At 38.3% G+C, this 21,585-nt stretch overlaps 1 protein-coding gene across 1 annotated transcript in view; it reads right to left on the bottom strand.

Moving 5' to 3' along the window:
• DOK6 (docking protein 6) overlaps positions 1-17,019 on the bottom strand; it is a 244,943-nt gene extending 227,924 nt beyond the window's left edge. Inside the window, exon 1 of the mRNA XM_066328381.1 lies at positions 16,794-17,019. Within this exon, the coding sequence (XP_066184478.1) occupies positions 16,794-16,859 (66 nt within the window). The 5' untranslated portion in view covers positions 16,860-17,019. The remainder of the gene's footprint in view (positions 1-16,793) is intronic.
• Between the last annotated feature and the right edge of the window lie 4,566 nt (positions 17,020-21,585).

Below are 21,585 nucleotides of genomic sequence, written 5' to 3' on the forward strand. Positions count from 1 at the left end.
GTGCAACACTTAAGTGCAATTAGCACCTGAAATATTTACTTTATATGTGCTATCCATGAGCTTTCTTCCTAATTTACATGGGGGAAAAAAAGGAAAAAAAAAAAAGGCTATCGAGAACCTCCTTCAGGTGCAAACATCTTAACCACTTGCTCAAATCACGTAAATGCCCTCATTCAAATGCAACCATCATGACCAGAACCTGACTAGCTTGGTAGAGCCCTCTACTGATTACAGAGATGAAAGGAATAGTAACAAACTCTTTATTTCACCACTGATTTCAGATTAGGCAAATATATATCATATATCACATAATTACTGACAAGGGCAGTATTTTATATTTGAAATTTATTTACTTCCAGTAAAGCAAATAAAAGCTCTGGACAGCTAAAGCCTAATAACAGACCAAATTGTGGAATTGTTATTGTAGACTGTAAAGCAAATAATAACGTGCACACAAATAATAATTAACACACAATTTTAATGTGCAATAAATGACAAACTATATTTTTAATAACTTTGATTTGATATTTACACAGAATATCAGAATTACCATCTCTGTCAGCATAGCAGCAGGCAGAAAAAATACCATCATGTTTGTGCTAACATATACTGTAGAAAGACAAAAACAAGTCACATCTTGTTCTTCTAAAACTTTGTCCTCCACATTTTAGTTCTGCATCACAATTTATAAGGGGAAGAAAGTACCCAAGAAAAGAATTGGAACAGAAGATAAAACAAAAACTTACATGACCATTAACAGTAAAGCAGTATACAGGAGTTAGCACAAATGTGCTAACAAGTGTGACTTACTTTGTAAAGAGCATGCAGGAAATGTGATTTCAAAATTACTGTTAGAAAAATATAGACCTGTAATATATAATATTGTGACCACTCACATCCAGGTTAAACGCAAGAGTTGACACTTCTAAAAGACTACCTAGTTCAAGAATGTATTCGTTTATTTCCCACTTTATCTTATTAAAAAACTTACTATCTCATATTTTTTGTTTCACACTTCAGTGAAGTGAAAGGAAAAGGTGGAGGAAAGCTCATGATTTGCTGCCGCTGCTATTTGACAGAAGACCCTTTCCTATGTTGAGGCAGTACATAGATACATTTTGGTAACTGTTTCTTGGCAACAGGAAGGAAAGTAAATGACATCTTTTTTCCTTCCTCTTTGGTTTTTTGGGGTTTTTTTCTTCTTCTTTTAACTCCACAAGGAAGCATATAGCTTTGGAGTTAAAGAGACCATAGATGTGTGGTACTGCAAATTATTTTGCATTTTCAATAACTCTTTTTGGAAACACATTGCTGAGCATATTTTAGTAAAATTCACAGGATTTAGATATATTTTGCTGCATCTGTGGGTAACCTAACATCAGCAGACATCAATAGACTCTGAATAGACACGTTCTGTGCTTAAAGAACGAAGTGCTACCCATTCCACGGATATCCACACAAGTCTGCCAAACAGCCTGGCAAGAAGGTCGCTCTTGTGAGCCAGACTTGCAAACCCCCAAGATTTTTAAAGGCAGAAAGATACAGCCCTTGTTGACTTGGCCTTGGGAGCGCCTCTCACATCTACACAGACAAGTTTTAACCACGGCCTCTCTGATGATAGGTTTGTTTTGTCTATCAGCTTTTCAAGGCTAAAACTACTGAACAAGGACTGCTACAGAAGTACAGCGCCCTGAGGAAACTCAAAACCAACCACTTGTCTGTAAAGCTGCCGTTATGTATCTAAAACATCATGTAATACAAGTATTTTATGCTGCCATAGATCCACATGGAGTTAGAGTTTACTTAACTGAATATAATTTGAAACAAAATTGGTCTAAGGAGTAGAGAAAATTTACAATGATAATTAATGTATATTTGACATCATTTCCATTTATGCTGCAGAAAAAAGAACCCCATAATGCTAATTACTATTAGTTTGCTCAGTACACTTGATGAACATGACATTTCTCATCTTCTGAACATTAATAAATATTGGATTAAAACACTGTGTTAAGGTATTTCAACTATCTGCTCTTTTATACACATGCAGATGCACATTTTATGAACTGTATGAGATGCTTGGAGAAGAGACTCTAGATACTGTAGGTCCAGTAACAAAATTAAATAAATCTTAATCATATGCAAGCACAGAATCTCTTTGAATACTGTCACATTTTTCAAACATGAAGAAAAAAAACTCATTTGGAGCTCACAGTAGCATCCGGTTTTCACTCAACTAGCATCTTACTTCATTTTCCTCTGTCCTAAGCTATGCATGCAGTATACCAAAAACATGCTAAGACACAAAATAATGACACTTCCAGAGTGTTATCTTAAGTACAAAACATATTTTCATTTATTTTCCCTTTTAGCTTTTCGGACATAAACAGGCATATAACATCATTACTTAGTATTTTTATTACTACTACATGAACTCAAATATAAGTAACAATGATTTTTAACTTAATAGTTCAGAAATGAAACAGCAGCTCAGTAGCTCAAAAGGCTATTGTATTACAGTGTAATAATAATGTTTAAAATGTACAGAGATCTCAGTTCAAGAATTGAAGGTCTTAACATTTAAATAGAATGGTCCTCCAACCATTCAGCACAGAGCAACATCATGTAAATCGGAGGTGAACACTATCACTTCAACTACAGGCTTATTTCAGCACTAGCTGCACAATACAAAGTTTTTCTTGCTCCTATGCTCAAAGAAAGGCCTTTCAATAGTCTCAAAGGAGAAATCTAAAGATGCCACGTGCTGAAATACCTCATTGTCATTTGGTGCTTCAGAAAAGCCTGCTGTTTGTCCTCACACTCTTCATGCAAGCATGACTGTTTCTCTCTAGTTAACAAATTTTAGCTTGCATTAAACCTTATCAGTAAACATGGCAGTACTGCAAAATCAGCAATTAAGGCCTCAATAGCTTCCACCAATTAGAGCTGTTGTGTGCCAAGAGCTACAGCAGAGACAGATTGTGTGCCGGGTTTATTAACTCATTCTTTTTGCAGTGGAACAGCTAAGTGCCTCTTTTCTGGCCACATTAAAGTACATATAGTTGTTTTACAGTGACATACGCCTCTGCCTTCAAAAACAAAAACAAACCCCCCAGAAGGCTGGGAATTTTTCATTTGAGAGCTTTCATATCTATACCGAAGGGACTGCTATCTCTGTAAGTGAAATATAATCTAGCATGGCTACACCTGTTGCTATGCAGACAGCACTTCTTTTATTGAATCATCTAAATGAAACTGTTTTTCTATCTCTGTACCCTCATTCCTTATCAGTGTGTTCCCTGATCCCAAAAAAACCTGCTCTGATGGGGACTTTATTCACATGAATGACCGTTTCTTCACCAGTGGAGGAGGAGGAAAGAACTGTTATAATCAAGCTTCAGAAATCCACTTGCATAGACAGAATGGCAGAAATGGATGATAGGTTTAGGCTGAGAGAAATCTTTCAGTGAAAAAAAAAAAAATACCCAGAGATCTTGAAGGACAGGTTTAACATCTCAGATGCTGGAGCATGAGCTCTCTCAGGCAGGGACCACAATGCTGTGAGGCATTTCTATTCTCTCCAGCACAGTTGAACAATGATTAATTTGCACTGCAGCACTGGAAATCATGAACAATTATAAGCTGTGGTTTTCCAAAGTGCTGCATACCTTCAGCAACTTTTTTGCTTAAATGCAGATAAAGAGGAAGACCTATATGAAACTGTGCTATTGAAGTCAAGATTTCCTTCAGCAAGAGAACGTGCATTTAAGTCTAAATGTTAGAAAATGTCATTCACTGCATCTGATATAACTAGAATGCAATATTAACAGCAATTCACATAACGGAGTCCATTTAATATGATCATTAATATTTCAGACAGATTTTGAAACTGAAGAAAAAAGAAGAAACCAAGATGCATATGTAACAAAATCTGTATTTCAGGAACCTTAATTGCTGTAACTAGGGCACAGGTATTAAAGGCCTATGTTCAAGGCATCTGGTCCTGAGGACAAAATATTACACAAGAATTTCAATTTTGGGGTTCAGAAATTAAGTTTCTTAACCTTCCTGATTCTGAAGAGAAGCTGAGTCATGCAATCTGAACAAATCCCATTTACATGGGATGCAGTCCTAAAACTACCTGCCTACCTAGAAAAAGAATTCTGAAGATGAGGAACTGCTCTGCTGGGCTTAGGTTTTAATAGCATTTGCTGGGATTGATAGAATTTTATTAAACTGCTGTAACAAAGGACTGACCAAACAAAATTTGGTTGAAGCACTGCTATGGCGAGCCCTGTGGCTGGCATGTGATACATGCAAACACACACACAATTTCAGAGATACTTGCACAATGGAGGGCAGACTTGAGGTCTTTCCTCTGTACTTTTTTATAAACTCACAGCAAGCCTAACTTAATGAACAAACACCAGTGACAAAAATCAAGAATCTCTTGGCAATTAAGCATTGCTAGTTGAGCTTCCATTTTCACTATTTCAGTCACGATCATCTTAACGGCTATGCAGTCAGCTATGCTTTGTTTTATAGCTCTCTAAAGTTGACTTCAAAGGGTGGCTAGCAGCATTCCCCAGTTCAGATCTCCTGTTTAACTCATTTCATCTACTGTGCATTCTGCTCAGCCCTGAGCGCCAGTGACAGCACCACTGTGCCACCAATGCAGGTTAGCTCAGGTCAACAACATCAATGTCATTTACAACTTTCTACATTTTCCTAAACTTAAAAGCCTGGCCTGTACAGAAGCAGACTGTATTCCTTCATATGCTTTTCTACCCACAAGCAGGTATCTGGCCCATTAGTTCAGTCCCTTTAAATCAGTGAAAGTAAATCAAGTAAGTATTGTTTGTTTAAATGAGAATGGGTATATATTCTTTCTAGTAACCTCCAAATTACAGAAAGAAAAACTGTTAGTTTTGCTATGAGAATATCAGCTTGTTATGCTAGTCTAGGAAATGTATCATGAAGTCAGGAGTGGAAGAAAGAAAAGATTTTGAAGAATTGAACCAGAGGCATCACCTCACTAGTTTTAAATTCCATTTTGTTTAGATTGCAGCATAGGACAGATTCACTCTGAATATTCTTTTTTCAAGAAAAATTACTGTAAACAATAAAATAATATTATACAGAAACACAGCGGAAGACACTGATTTTCCATTTCAGAGAAGAGAGAAAAAAAATCCAGGAAAAATTATTTTCTGACATCAAGAATTATAGAAAATACACCTCCAAATCCATTCTGAAACATATTTAACCTCTGGTCCTCTTGGGACATACAATGCCTTATGTTATGATCACATCAAAACAATGTCAAAAATATTTACAAGTAGCATTTACTTTTCTAGTTTCTCCTTCAGTTCAAAAAATCCCAAAGCAATAGATCTAAACACTGTAGGTATATTATTGTATAAAAGCTGCTAGAACAACATTTATCCTCAAATAAATACACTATGAGGTCCACCAGTATAAATTTTCCTCTCATTGTCCATAAATCTCATGTAAATCTATTCCATGGCTGCTCCACAGATTCCTCTTTACATCTCACTGTGAGGTTTCCATTTTCAATGTACCTCAGATTCCTAATTCCGACAGTTTAGCCAATGTTCTCTGCCAGCTGCTAAGCTGTTACCATTAGTTACAGTTCCCTTTCACGATTTATAAGGATTAACATCATCCCAAATGATTAGGAAGTGTCTGAAAAGAGTCATCTCTAATGATACACTACAGGCATTCAGACTTAATGCTTCAAAATAACCTGAACCTTTTGAAATGGCCGTGACTCTGCAATATTCCATTTGGCCCCTGGGTCTTGGACAAGTCCTATAATGTGTAATAGCTTATATTCTAGAAATAGAGCCTTTGCATTAATGTATCTACTTTACCTTTAAAAAACTGCAGTGTTCTTCTTTATTAAGACCGCTGGGACCATAAAATAATCCCATTCTTGTTTTTCTGCAACAACATCAGACTGCAGCAGACTGCTTCTTTTCTTTTGCTCCTTATTCCTTCTGCTATATTTTTTATTATTTAGCTATTTACTACATCACACGTCATTATTTGGAATAACATCTGTCAGAGATTCTGCTCCATCGGGGAAAAGAGATCTCTGAATTTTTTACTCTGCTTTTTGCCAATTTAATTTTCACTAATTCTCACTAGCTAAAATTTATGTGCAAATGCAGATTTAGTGCTGAGAAACTTTTTGTCTGTTGCACAGCTTTCCTTGTAAAAATGTTTGATCTTGCAACTGGCCAAAAGAAATTAATGCTGGGCCCACACTGAGCACTGAGATCTAACCAAGGTAACTATTACCTACACCTGACACACATGATCTAATTCATCTACATGCTCACACTTAAAGCCAAAAGTAGTATAGCCTTTCTCTTATTCTTCTTTTGGATGGTTCTACATTAGAGTTTTCATTATCAAAAAAACCCCAGACATCAAGATTATTTATTAATTAGAAAAACTGAACATGATAAGGAAACTCGGCTTCATTAAATACATTACCACCTAAGTGTGTTGATAATTAAAAAGGCCCAACCAATACTCTTATTAGCAAAGGCTACCCAGTACATCTTCAACCTTTTTCTCTGAGCTATGACATACTGAAGAAGTTATCAATTATTCAGTGATCTCAAAATTATTCCTGTTTTTGCAGAAAAATCCCACTTTTTTTATTGGCAAACCAGTACCCTGACAATGGTGATTGCTACAAATCTTCTGGAAGAGTTTACACTAGTATTCCTATTATGGGCAAAACACATTTTGGTTTTTTCTCTTTCTTTTTGCAACCTTATATAATTCCTCTAAATAAATGCTTCTATAGTGCTCTTTCATTGCACATATTGTGTAGGTAGAATTCCTCAAGAAACAATGCACATATTGTGTAGGTAGAATTCCTCAAGAAACAATGCATTTTGTTATCCTTAGGCTCTGCAAGGCGACTCAGCTGACTCACCCTACAACCTGCACAAAGTCCCACAGACTTTCCTCTATAGCACCATGCAAATACACGGTCCCCACGCTGGGCTCCAAGATGTTACGGGTAAAACATGAATTTAAGGCTAATTAGCATTGCTCAGCAGAATGCTTCACATAAGCCTAAGGGTTCACATAAGAGCAAAGGGTTTCCAACTTTTTTGTGGAAGAATATGCCTTTTATAAAATTTGGAAATGAGACAACTGATGTCTTCCCAAAATCTGACGAGTGATAAACTGCACCAGGAAAGGAAAAAGATGTTGCAGTAATATCTTTAACCCTTTGCCCTTCTTTAAAATAAGGTCGTTACTTTGTGTGCCATATATTTGACAAATACAGTTTTCTGCATGGCTGAGGTTGGAAATTTACACCCACAACTGCAGACCAGCAACCCAAGAAGTTATGAAATTGTCTCATGCACCGTGTTCAACCTTCAGGACTGTTCTGCCAAGTAAGATGTGAACACTTCAACCTTAAACATTCCAATATCTACTTTGAAAAGTGAAATTCACCAACACTTTAGGTTTTGTGCTATAATTCTGTCTCAGGGTAAAAGAGATATAAGGCCTATCAGTTATTGGCTTCAGACTTCTCGCATTCTTATTCTTGACACTTGTTTCTAAGAAAACTGAGGAGCAGTCATTTCTATCATTAAGACCTGGGCGGAAAATGCACAATATTTTCCTTCTTTATGCACAAAAATCTAAAACAAATTACAGAGTAAATCCTGACTGAAATAAAAAACAAACCAAAAAACAAAAAAAAACCCAAACAAAACATAGAAGAATTCAATGAAACCTAGCCAAAAGTCTTCATACAACATTAAAATAGACATTGACCCTGCCTGAGAGAGAGGCTAAATCAGGTGGCCTCCCGAGGTCTCTTTCAACCTCAGCCATTCCACAGTTATGAAATTCAAATTACTAAAAACAATATATGAATTATTCCAATGTTTTCTATAGAGTTGTAGCACCTAATAATATTTTGACCACAGTCAGTGTTAGCCAACCTATCCATTTGAAAGGAGAACTGAACATGAACTTACAGTTGGGACAGACAAAATAAAGTAATCACAGGTGAAAAGAGATTATACTAATTTTACAAACAGAAAAGTTAAGCTCAGAAAGCCTGTTTCCCATTTACACTAAAAGCATTCCCTATGCTGGTAAAAGGGCCCTTAACACAGCTTTGGATTTAATTCATGTAGTGTACAGTAGGCTTAGTATAATTGAGAATAAGGCTGGAATTAATCAAAGTGCTAAAGATTACAAATTACATCCCCGCAAAAGACTAAATTTTAACTTTTCTAATACTGAATCCAACATGTCAGTACAAAGATTTTTGTCTTCTCAAAAGAAGTTGTTTCACCAAAGTGCAAAAAGCTCTAGAATTCATTCTAGAACGACAGAAAATAAAACTCAGTAAAATATCTTTTATTTTAATGACCTTGCTACAGCTATGAAAAATTAACCTCCACCTATGCTGTTAGAGTGTTTGTTGTCATACCATTTATATATATTATACACATCATGCACTTTATTATTATCCTACTAATCTAGCAATTAATAATTGAACATATCAACTTCAGTAAAAATGAAGCTTCCTCTTCTTTTTAGGCACTGTACAAAACAAATAATTACTAACACTCATTCAGAAAACCCTTTTGTATTCTTATTTTGTAAGACTTCATGCACTCTTTTCTCTTCGCAGGAAAAAAAAGTGTTTGCATGAGAAACGAGAATGTACAATTCACTCTGAGGGCAGGGCACCTTGGAGCAAGACTGTCTCAAATAAAGAAAAAATCCAGGGACAAACAAACAAAGAGTAGTGGAAGTGTCAGGCCTTCTTGCCCAAAGATGGTAGCAATTTGGTTCTAGTGGTGGTGACAGCTTTTCGATATTAAACTTTGCTATTAATTCTTCTTGCAATGAACAGGTAGTGGAAATATGCCAAAGAGCCCTTCCTCCAGCAGATACAGTGTAACTTTTTTCTCCAGGTCTAGTGAATGCTGGGTGCTTCTAATTCCTCACTGACATGCTAATGAATACAACCTTTCCAAAGTTCAGCCCAGATAAGCCGGAGATGATGAGGGACATTTTGGCAACTGAACAACAGAGAGAAAGAAGATCAATCTTTTAAAAGATTTACACACTTCCCTTAATTATCTTCCTAATTTATGTGCATCTTAAGTGAACAGTAATTCCTGTGAGGCTCCATTTGCATGGGCTTGTAACCTCTCAGTATGACAGCAATGCCACGTTTCACATGTTGTAATTGTTAAAAAGCATCGGAATCTGGAAGACTTATTTTGCAGTGGGGATGACTTGAAAAGAAGCGTATTTCGTTACTAGCTTACAGATGCTTTTTGGGGTTTTCCCCCCTTAATTTCTAAGTAGATTTCAAAACTAACATTAATCTTCAAAACTCTTTCCAAGAAAACTACCCTACCCTATCCTAGTCAGTAAGAGTACTCCTGGAGACAGTAGATTCAATTCTGATGCCAGCTGCAATCTCTCTGTTTGGAACTCTCTTGACTTGCACAAAGTTTTCAGATATAGTGGTTTATGAGCTGTATTTATCAATCACAGCTTTTTTCCTCAGACTTGATGTGTGAACATGTTTTCTGAATACTAAAAAGAACATTATTTGAAAGTAAGCATTTATGTGCACAAGTGTCAAGATAGTTACTGCATACATTTTATTCTCACTAAAATCTTTTTTTCATAAGTTTGCAATTCTGTCCTGCTACTTGAAAACTTTCTCCACAGTAGCAAAAGTTTTCCTTGTTTTTCTGTATTGATTTTCTTCAAGAAATTTCATAGTATTTAGAATTGAAGTCTTATTATTTCTGGAAAAAAAATTCAACTGAACTATGACTCATTACAGAAATACACCAGAATCATTTTGAATCTTAGAGTTGCACTGCAAGTTGCAAAGATTAAAAACAAAAATTGCAGTGTAATATTCACAATTATTATTTCAAATATAACATCTATGAAAGACTACAGTACACAGTAAACCACCCACATTTTGGTTCAATAACACATTATTAACTTAAAGAAGAGTGAGGGTTATAATTTAGCATCCATAGATATAAAATATTGCTTGCCTTCAACAAAGAGAATATTTTACACTCCTCGCTCAGACTGAATGGAAGTATATTAACTACATCATGACATTTGTGAAAAGCTGTTCAGCTAGCTGATCTTTCACATAACCTAAAACAAAAGACAAACTTTCCAGGGCAATGTAGAGCCCAAAACCTTTACTTGATTTTTATTATTTTTCTAAAAAGAGCATTTCATAGCATGTTTTTTAAAAAATGTCTCATTAGTATCTATGCAGAATATATGCTCTATACACAGCCACATATATAAACATATAACTAGCAACTGACTCACATATGCTGTTGCCTGAATATGTTGTTGCCAGGCAACAGCTATAAAGCATTTTGCACTGCTTGCAAAAATCTGAATGAATGATTCAAAGAGAGATTATTTCTAAAAAGTAGGAAGAAAACTCACTACTGGAATTACATTAATAATTCCTTGTATATTTCAAGGACTCATAGAGCATGTTCCTTCCATAATTACCAATTTCACAAAGGACAATTCCTTTGAGTAGGATTTGAAAGGCATTTTACAACAAGGAAATTCATGTTCTATGCATGTGGCTAATGTTCCCACATGGACACTGAACCAAAGCCACCAAAGTTAATCAGTCCCTTAAATTGACATCAGGGTCTTTCTGCTGGGTCTTTTCATCAGGTTTTAATGTCCATTATAGGAAAAAAATGACCGACTCCTAAATGAAAAAACAGAAGGCCTTACAGAGGATACAATAAATTCCCAATAAAATTTTACCATCTCACAATATGCAAGTGAAAGAGAGAGAGTCAGTACAAACACTTTGTGTAATCTTCATGTAGCTAAAGTGTAATCTCACTGAGGCCAATAGTATTACACAACAAGAGTAAAAATAGAAGCATCTATAATCCATTGATAACACGGATGTGATATGCTATCTACAAAAGAGAACTATTTGACTCTTAGGTAAGTGCCATCCATTACAAAATACTAGACCTTTGGCTATCACTCCTTTTAGGAATTAAGAGGTGGAAAAGCACATCAAGAAAATAACTGGGAAGCACAGCAACTTCAAAATGCTTACCACAAGCCTGAGTCACAAGTTGCTTTAACACAAGCATTAGCATAAAAAGTTGTGAGATACGTTTTTTCCTTGTTTACTATGGCTGCAAGGTATTTCTTTCAATATCCTGTACATGTGCCTAATCAATAAAAACTGGTCAGAAGCTCAAGATGATTGTTCTTTCCACAACGACCGAATTGGAAATCCATGTATTTTCCTTTTAATTCTTCAAATCCATTCAGATAACTGTAGCAAGAAGATTGAAAGCAGTAATTATTGGTATTTTAAATGATACTTTCAGTATTAAGTAGAGAATGTGACTAGCTTCTTTAATGGATTACGGTGAAATCCTTTTAATTCCATATCTCAGGTTGCCTTGAACTATCGCGAAGAAGAAACTCCTCTACGAGGAAGGAATCTGCGATCTAAATCCTGTCCGTCTGGAGCTTAATAAAAATTAAAATTAATTTATTATAAATAGGAATTAAGGTTTTACAGTTCCATTCGAATTATTTTCATACTCCAAGATATAACTCACAGTTCATATCACCGGTCAAGATGCAGTTATATAAAAGGCAACCCTAGTGCTTACAGTCAGGCTGAGCACCTTTCCCATAGATAATAATATAAAATAATTTATGGAAAGGATATCCATTCCAGGTACACTACTTGTCTATACTTTTTCATATGTTTGTTTCTTTCTTAGTATATGCTGTGGCAACTCAAAGAAACAGAAGAAACTTAACTTTGCCCTCTGTATTCATCACAACCCACTTGCAGAGCCCGTGCAATTGATCAATGTAATTTCAAACCCAAGAAATTTTGCAGGTCCCTTTGCTTCCTTCACCCAAAATATACACACAATATCAATTGGATGTTAGGACTTTGTAAGACACATGCTGCATTATTTCAAGAGGAACCATGCTGCAATCAGTGGTTTGTATTCATAGCACTGTTAGTCCTGATTGATTGAAGACAGGGTTAACAACAGAAGGAGAAACACTGTGCTCATTTACAGAAAAGGTACCTGTAACGATCTAAAAGTATGGTAAAAAATAGGGGGAGTTTATATGGTAAAGCTTCTAATTTGCTGACTAAGAGCAACCTAATATTTATTACTCAATCAAGACCAACTGGCAGGTACAATTTTCTCTTCAGACAGGTGTATCAGTGTAAACTGAAGCATCCAGAAAATAATTCTACTTAGTACATGGAAACACAGAAAAATTAGTAATTATTAACAAACGGAGTGAAAATTTTCAAGAGACAGGATTCTTTCATTCCATGGCTGAGGCATTATAAAAAAAAAAAAAAAAAAAAAAAAAGAAAAAACACCAAAAAAACAATAAGATTATGTCTTCGAAGGTTGATATGGATCAAAACAAGACTATCAAAGTGACAAAATGTTAATTTTTAATTAGACTTCCTAATGTGACATCAAATTGTGTTTTTTTTTCTAAGAAACAGCACTTCAGCAAGGCATGAAATCCTCACAGCCTAGTTTATTAGGAGGCAACAAAGGGATTCCAATCTGCTACAAGAAAGTTTCAGCCTATAAGCACAGCCAGTGCAGTACAAAATTGTGTCATATGAATTTTAATGTGACACAAGTATGAAAGATTCCAAAAGAACAAAGGCAACACAGTCCTGTTCCACACTACACAAATGACCTATTCTGATCTGAACAGCACACCACATTACAATCAAATTTATTTCAAAGAAGGGTCACACAGGTCAAATGTAATGGCTGCAAGAATGAGTATTTCCTTTATGTAGTATTAGAGAAAAGCAAAATACCAAACAATGCGGGAATGCCAGGGCACTGAAAAGCAAGGTATATATAGGCTGCAGGCAATCAGGTTTTATAAAGATGTTTTATTTACAGTCATCCCCAATGACTACAGTTCCTAAGTTTCAAAGACACCATGATACCTTGATGAAGATGCGACATATACACATGAGCTTGCCTACTACATAGCCTTTAATATATATTTGACATTTCAAGGCACCAGAGAAAAGTTTAATGCATACTTCATGCCTAACAAAAGTGAGGAGACAGGCTAAGTGGTCAGACTGGCTGGATGTCTCTTCATGGTCTGATATCTTCAGAAACCATGATATTCCCAGAGTCAGAATATAACAGAGAAGCTAGTAAAGCTCCTCCGCTAACTATCCAATCTTAAAAAAAACTTAAACATCATAAAGGTATCAGAAAAATGAGGTCCACTTAAAAATACTGGACTGTCAGAGAAATATACCATTAAGTTTACTTATTAATGAATTTCTGCAAACAAGCCCTTAAGGATTACAGTGAAAAGCAGGCAAAACAAAAGTTAATGATCAAGTATCACTAAACAAAAAAAAGTAAGGACAAATTCCGGCAGTTCTTCTTGCCATGTATTTCCATCAAGATTTAGGCATAATTTTTGTCTTCAAGTCACTTTTCTGAACAGAATCAACTACTGATGGGAAAACAGCTAAAGTCATGACTTCATGAATAGTATGAATAAAATTTGAAGGTATGTGGGGAGTAGCCAGACAGCGTAACAAGTACTTAAAGCAAGGTATAGGTATAAAACACCAGAAGTAAACATTATACTGCATAAAATAAATTAAAGAAAAAAAAAAACTATTAAAATTTCTATTTTACAATTAGATCAAGACTTACTACTTGGACTTGGAGTTTTGTATATTAAATTCCTGAAAAAGTAAATTCTACCAGAAAGTTCTCCCCAAATGAAAGCTTGTTGTTGTGGGGTTTTTTCAATGAAATGAAAATATGCTGTTGAAGTATCTTCCATTTGATTCCTAGCCAGGGCTCCCTCAGTCAGAAAACGAAACAGAATAAAAGCTGAATTGGAAGAATTTCTGTAACAAATTGGCTACTAGCCTAAAGGTTAGAATTAGTTTTATTGCCCAAGTCTAGCACTAAAATTAGTATTAGACACCTCAGCTCTCCAAGTTTTAATCAATCTGCTTTTCAGGAGACTTTGAAATATTCAAAGAATGTAGACCATTATGACCAAAAAAACCCTACCCCAGTAACTTCCAGTGTGTAAGAATGAAACATAGCTAGTGAGAGATAAAATTCTATTGCCATATTTTAAAATTATCTTAGCCTTAGTTTCCAGAACCCATAGCTCTCTTCCATCTTTCCAGAAATTTTGTATTTTGGAGGTTAAAAATATTCATTTGCTAGCAGACATTTATATCCCTGAAAACTTATGTATGATGGCTCCAGCGTAAGTCATTAAGGTTTGGACTTGGAGACAGACATAAAGGAAAAAAAAAGACAAACCTTTAATATTTCACTCGGTGAATAAAAATTGCATTAATTTAGATATTCAGTTACAAGAATCCAATTAGCTATGGATATATACACACATATTGATACCTTTCAACCATCACATTCATTTGAATTTTGATGCTATTTTCTATAAAATATAATCCCTTTTAAATTGTATTGACTAGATTTATTCAGATGTGCATTTCCATATGTCATATTTAAGCTTATACTACCACCTGCCTGAGGCTGTACAGTCTGAATTGTCACCCTCGCACACCAGTAGGAGAAAATCCTCCACAGACACTGTATGAACTATTTCCCTTCTGCTTAGTGTAGAGCTACGATAATCATTACGACCGTGGAAAATATCCATGCAAAAGAAAGTTTTATGTGTCCCTCTTAAAAAAAAAAAAAAAAATCAGACTAATATCTTCAAAACAAAATATTCAAGCTGCAATGAAATACCACTCTCGTCACAATTTTCTTTTTACACAGGTCAGCAAGCATCATCCAAGATTACGGTGATATGAACTCTACATTTGTTGCACATAAGTCATAGACATAGGTATATAAAAGTATTTGCATATACATAATTTCACACTTAAAGGACGCTTGAGATGGCTTCAAATCCAGATTTGCAATCCAAATGGATGAATGCTGCTTCCAACTACTAACATCAAGGTGATGGGATACCATCATCTCTTTGCTTTTTGTTGGGCCCATCCAATAACACTGCTGAGCAGAGGAAAAACTGATGAGCAAAGGTTAAGCAGAGGACGGCCAGAAACAAACTAAGGCTTAGAAATTGCTTCTTCAGATAAGATTAATGCTTGACTGGTGCACAGAGTGACTTTGGGGTTGCAAAATCATTAATAAGAGCATCCATTCTCTTTGGATTTACACCATCTCTCAAACATTTGTAGTTGAGGCTATTAAGGGTTTGGACCAAACTTTCCTGCGCTCCTTTGGAATGAACAGCCCTGCCAAGTCACCAAAGTGCTCCAAAGGTCAGTTTATGACTAGTGTCCCACCATCGTGCACACTGTGTCTGCAAGCAACGCACAGCATCTGGGGGGGGAAGGGAGAGAGGGGGAGGAGGAGATAAATATTAGCACTGCGATAAGCTCACAGAGCACGACTTGGAGGAGGGCGGATTTCACATGGTCCCTGCTATTAGGTTTCGGGGGAAGCAGGGACCACCTCCCTGGAAGGGAGAGCTGGTAGAGACCCTGCACTTTTCTGCACACCTGAAGAAAAACAGAGTGAACACAAAGAACCTCAAACCTCCTCCCAGCCTCAGGCTGACAAGAACCTGGACCTTTTGGCATTATTGGCAACAACAGTAGCTGTGCAAGCAAGCTTTCCTGTTCTCTCACAAAGGGTAGGAGACAGCCCAAACCGATGATTCCCGGGACCGACCGAAGTTTAGAAAATCCTGACCTCTGCACACACTCTGCTCCAACTTCACCGCCTTTTCAAGATTTGCTGCACCCCTTGAGGGAAAGTGCCCATGGAAATCTGATGGCACACACGGTGTCGCTGAGCAGCATCCCGGTGCCCACTGCGAACAGCCATCCTCCCTTAAGAGACTGCCCTTAGTTTTTTTATCACTGTCAGCCTCTGCATCTGCCTTTAGGTTTATGAGGCTGTCACCCCGCTGCCTCCCTGTCCATCCTCGGCGCGCTGCCGGCTCCCATGCCCCAGTCCCCCGCGCCCTAGGGCAGAGCACCATCACACCTCCACGCCCGCTTTCTTCTGTTACTCTGTTACTCCGGTACCAGCAGTGTTTTCTGACCCTGTCCTGATTGAAAACAGCCTTCTCCGAAATGGGAGGGACAGAGAGGGAGAATCGGTACACGAAGTTTACAGCTCCTGCCTGCGCCTTCCTCTCCCCACCCAAGCCCTTGCCGGAGGCACCAAGGCGAGGGACGGGAACGCGGAGACGGCCAAAGGGGAGTGTCAGCCCGGCCTGGGGAACTGGAGGAGGACGGGGGCACGGGGCACAGCTTTCCGCGGCCAGTGACCCCGGCGGGAGATCGCCGAGATAGAAGGGAGGAGCGGCGCCTTCCCGGAGAGGGGAGCAGCCGGCTCTCTCCGAGGCGCAATGGCAGCGCATCCCTTCGGAGCTGGGAGCCAAGTGCAAGCCCCGGCAGCGGCACCAGCGGTAGCAGCACCAGCGGCAGGAGCAGCAGCGGCAGGAGCAGCAGCGGCAGCCCCAGCAGCAGGAGCAGCACCAGCAGCAGGTCGCCGCGCCCCACGCTGGCGGCCCCGGCCCGGGGCACCACCGCCCCCCACGCCGGCGAGGCGACACCCAGCGCCTCGTCCCCACCGCGGGCAGGGCCAGTGAAGGGAGAAAGAACTCACCCCCAGCTTCCTGCTGCGGATTTTTACGTAGCCCTGCTTGACTATATCGTTAAAGTTGGAGGCCATGGCAAGCGCTGCCTGCTTCCTCCCCTCCGCGCTCGGAGTCCTCCTCCACCGCCGCCGCCGCCGCCGTCGCCTCCTCCTCTCCTGGGCCCTCCCAGGTGCCGCCGGCCGCTGGCTCCAGAGGCGCTTTTGGCATCCAGGCAGCGGCAGCCGCCGCGCTCCGCTCCGCTCCGCCCGCGCCCCGCTCCTCCCGCGGCCGCTCCGCTCCGCACCGCCCCTCCGGGCGGCTGGGACCGCTCCGCCCCGCTCCTGCGCCGGCCCCTCGCTGCCCGGCTCCGGCTCCGGCTCCGCCGCCCCACGCCCGACCCCGCTCCGCTCCGCTCCGCCCGGCGCTGGCTTCGCGGCTGCCCGCGCCTACGGCCGGGAGCGGGCGGGGCGGAGCGCGGACACCGCCCCCAGCGCCAAGGCTGCCCCCCGCCGCCGGGGCCCCGGGAGGGGCCGGGGCGCCACACGGGCCGCGGGGAGACTGCTCTGCTCGGCCGCCCCGGGTTTGCCCACTTTCCTCCAGGCTGGCGGATGGCTGCGGCCCCGCGTCCCCGGCTCCGGTGGCAGATCCCTTCGGAAACACGGCCCGGGAGGGCATCTTTCAGCCCCGTGCGTTTAGGAAGCCGCGTAGACGCCCAGCAGCAAACGCGGTGCTGTTGTGTCAGCACAACAAACTTAAGGAAACAAATATCTAAGCTACAGAAGTGAAGGAAGAAAAAAAGGGGAAAAACAAAAAAAAAAAAAAAAAGCCACAAGTCCATCTGAAGTTGAATAATAAGTTGTCACACACAGGCTTTCTGTGCGCTCCACAGTGATGAGCATGTGTTTAATTACTGCTCACTGATGCGGACCTAGAAGAAGAATGACTTCTGAAGAAAACATGATGTTTAGGAAACATTAGGATAGGAAAAAAAACAACAAAACAACGAGGAGATTGTGTTTGATTTAGTTACATGTATAATAGGGATGGACAAGAATGGATCTAAGCTGCTTGAGGAAGAAAAACTACAGATAAATGGGATAAGACAAGATAGTGCATGACTATTGTTACATAAAATTGTACTCAATAAATGCTTTCAGCGGAAAAAGTTTGATTGGTATGATAAGCTTAAGGAAAGCTTCATGAGCTCTTTCACTAGATATCTACATTCTACTGCACCATTGCCCTGAAGTTTTCTGAAATAAGAATTTGCAGTATGCAGTGTGCTGCAGGCTGGGGCGATGGAACATAGTTCTGTAGCTGAAAGTTTGTTAGATTTATTTCTGATTTTCAAAATCAATAGACAACATTAGAGATTAGCCTTGTAGCAAATAGGAAAGATACAATCTAGAAAAATTATTACAGTTCTTGGGTGATGGAAGTATAGGGAAAAAAATTGTAACTTTATAAAACTACCTGGAGTACTGCGTCCAGCTCTGGAGCCCTTAGCTCCAGAGGTAAGACATGGACCTGCTAGAGAGGGTCCAGAGGAGGTCCATGAATGTGATCAGAGGGATGGAAAATCTCTCTCCTATGAGGAAAGGTTGAGACAGTTGGGGTTATTCAGTCTGGAGAAGAGAAGGCTTCAGGGTGACCTTGTAGTAATCTTCCAGTATGTAGAGGGTACTACTGGGTACAAAATTATTTTTGCCTGTCCACTATCAATGGGGCAGGGTATCCCATTTAAAAATAACAAAACAAAACAGAATCTTAACATTACGATCTTGCATCCTCATTGACTGCTTTTACCTTTACATGCAAGTCTAATGAGTGTGAAAATTACCAGACTATGCCCAGAGAATTCTGTTTCCTGAGAATAACCCTTATTTTTTGTTCTCAAACGTTTTTCCTTAATCAAATAGCAAAAAGTGAAGCTCATGAAAGTTTACATATCCATTTACTTTCTAGCAACTCAGTTCCAAATTATACAAATTTTAGAATAACTGCTAAGATTAGAGATTCTGCATTATTTTTTATCCAAACAAAAACTTCTATATAATTATCCACTTTTTAATAAAAGATATGGTGATCTGAAGGAATACAGAAAAATACTCAGCCTATATATAATTGTGGCTTCCTTGGTATTTCTAGTGAAATGTCAGAAGGATGAGTTTGAACGCCTAGTTTTGGACAGAATATTACTTCCTCCTTAATTTCTGTTTTAAAGATATGTTAAATCAGAATACTCAGTGAGAATTTTAAGGAGAAAACTGGGATATGCCTACAAGAGAATTCTTTCAAGACACCTTACCACATATTAAACAAAAGCTTTGTTCAAGATGAGACTAGTGATTGTTTAAAGTACAGAAAGCTCTTGAAGGATCAAAAAGGAGAGGAACATCTCCTTTCAATTGCCAACTAGAAAAGTACATAATCCTATTCAATTAACTGGCAAAAAGACATTTTCCTTACAGATTAACCCTGAATGATTTGTAAGTTTGTAGAACTGGTTTTGCATGCAGTCCCTGCCCCCTCTTCACCACGTCTCAGCTACACACAAACAGACTTGTAGGATCTGAGAAAAATTATATGTGTTCTCAAGCAGAGATAGAACTAATGTAACTTTTTTTTTTTTTTTTTTTTTTTTTTTAAGATTGCTCTGTTTATCATTCAGAAAGAGCAGCGGTTTCAGAACACACAGCATTCCTGGACACTCTAGTTTTCCAGTTTCTGCAATGAGGATACAGCAGAATTTGTGTCACTTCCCTAACATTCATATCTTGTCAGAACTGTACAGTGGAAAATTTCTTGACAATGAAATCAAAGACAGTGCTGTATTTCTGAAGCTAATCATCCATTTATTCTTGAGTATATTTTTTTATCATATAACATTAGTTGAAAATTGTTTTGATTTATGATAATTATATAACTAATAGTAATTTTCAACAGATTTTTCTCCAATTATTTAATATTGTTTCTGTATTTTTTATTTAAAATCCATGTATGAATTGTATTGTTATTACTTGTTTTATTACAGCAAAATACAACAGAAATACAATAAAAGATAAGCAAAATATGTGTAAAATACAAAGCATTTTCATTCTACAGTCTCCAGAGTGTAAATTAGCCAGCCTAAGCTTATAAAATGATCAGTCTGGTATTTATTTTCAGCTGCTTTGGATAGCACCAGACAGAATAATCAAATATTCATTTGCATATGGGTCCCGTGGGCAGCTTGGGGCACAAATGGATACCAAGGCCACTCTGAATCACAGGAATACAGACAAACTGTCTTGGTACGTTCCCACAAAAATACTCTTGTGTTCACATGACATGCATACATTGTATTTGCTGAGAAAGTCACAGCTTACAAAGGAAGATTCCTCAAAACAGCCACTCCAAATGCTCTGTCTCTTCAGAAATCTCCGGACGTTAAATAGTCTCAGAAACTCAACAGGTACAAACTCAGTGCGCAGTGTCAGGGAAGACAGAATATGATTCCTTCTGAGGAACACATTGCCATGAGTAAGTGTCTTTATATATTTGCAAAAATATGATGTTTTTATGTGGCTGCTGGTGTGAAATCATCATTTGGAAAGGGAAATGATTCAGCAGGTAATCAAGTCACAAATTATTTCAAGCAGAGAAGTTAATTTCTGATCTACCTAACATAAGTGCAATCAAATCTAATACTATTTTGGACAGACAATATGTATTGCTGTTTGCCTCTCACTGAAAGTAATTAATTTGAATGAAATTATCTTCACCTGTGCTTACTTGACAAAAGGAACAAATTTAGGCAGTATATATTTTAAATCTGAAATTATATGTCCGCTGTTTGTGAATGATTCACATTAATGAATCATTTTCCAGTGATGGTTATCAGTGTTTGAAATTTTGAGCCAGGGTAGACTTTTACCACACTTGCCAAAGAGAAGCACAGAGAGCTCCTCTCAATTTTCAGCTGTTTCTCCCTCTACTGCTCTGACCAAATACCAGCTGAGACTAAAGGAAAAGCTTTGGTTAAAATTTATCAGGGAATGGCAGTTAGAATTTATTCAAGACATCTGATAAAAAAACATTTTCTCACCTAAAGCTGTTTCCAATCTAAAATAAACAGTCATTTTTATTATGATAATAGAAATTTGCATAGGCAGTGCCAAGAAAGAAACATTAGTTAATGTATTATTAATGTGTTGAAAGCCTACCTTCAGCTAGGCTTCAGACAATTATTTTGCTCCGACCATAAATCACATACTAACCAGAGTCCTTTGTGATCTAGCATGAAATATAAATCATGTAGATAGACAATATTAAAAAAACTATTGTTTTCCATGGGCATTATAAAAAGCAAAGCCATTAGTTCCTGCATGAAACCACATGCATATTTATTACTGGCTTTCTAGCCAGACCAATTGTACCTATTTTTTTATCCCCCAACTACAGGGTAGATATGTAGGTTTATATCTTACTCTGTTGTGTACCTTCACTGTTGCTCCCCACCTATGTCAGAAACATAAATTTTAAAAGGTGTCATTTCCTGGTTTATAGGGTCATGTATTATAGCCGATTAGTCTGGTTTTGGAGATCAGAAAAGAGAGAATTTTCACCTCTGCTTTCCTATCAGTAAGAGTCAAAATCTCTGCTCCTCCAAGACTCCGACTTTGGACACAAAACATAATTTATGCTTTTATCACTTTGCCCTAAACCAAAATGTACTGTGGACATGACTGAGGCATCTGTGGCTGTGTAGGCAAACTACCTTTGTCTTGGCAGATGTACTCTCTCGGAGGTAGCTACACCAGCCAGAGGCATTACTTTCCC

This window comes from Sylvia atricapilla, chromosome 1 (assembly GCF_009819655.1).
Source record: "Sylvia atricapilla isolate bSylAtr1 chromosome 1, bSylAtr1.pri, whole genome shotgun sequence".
In the NCBI taxonomy this organism is placed as follows: Eukaryota; Metazoa; Chordata; class Aves; order Passeriformes; family Sylviidae; genus Sylvia; species Sylvia atricapilla.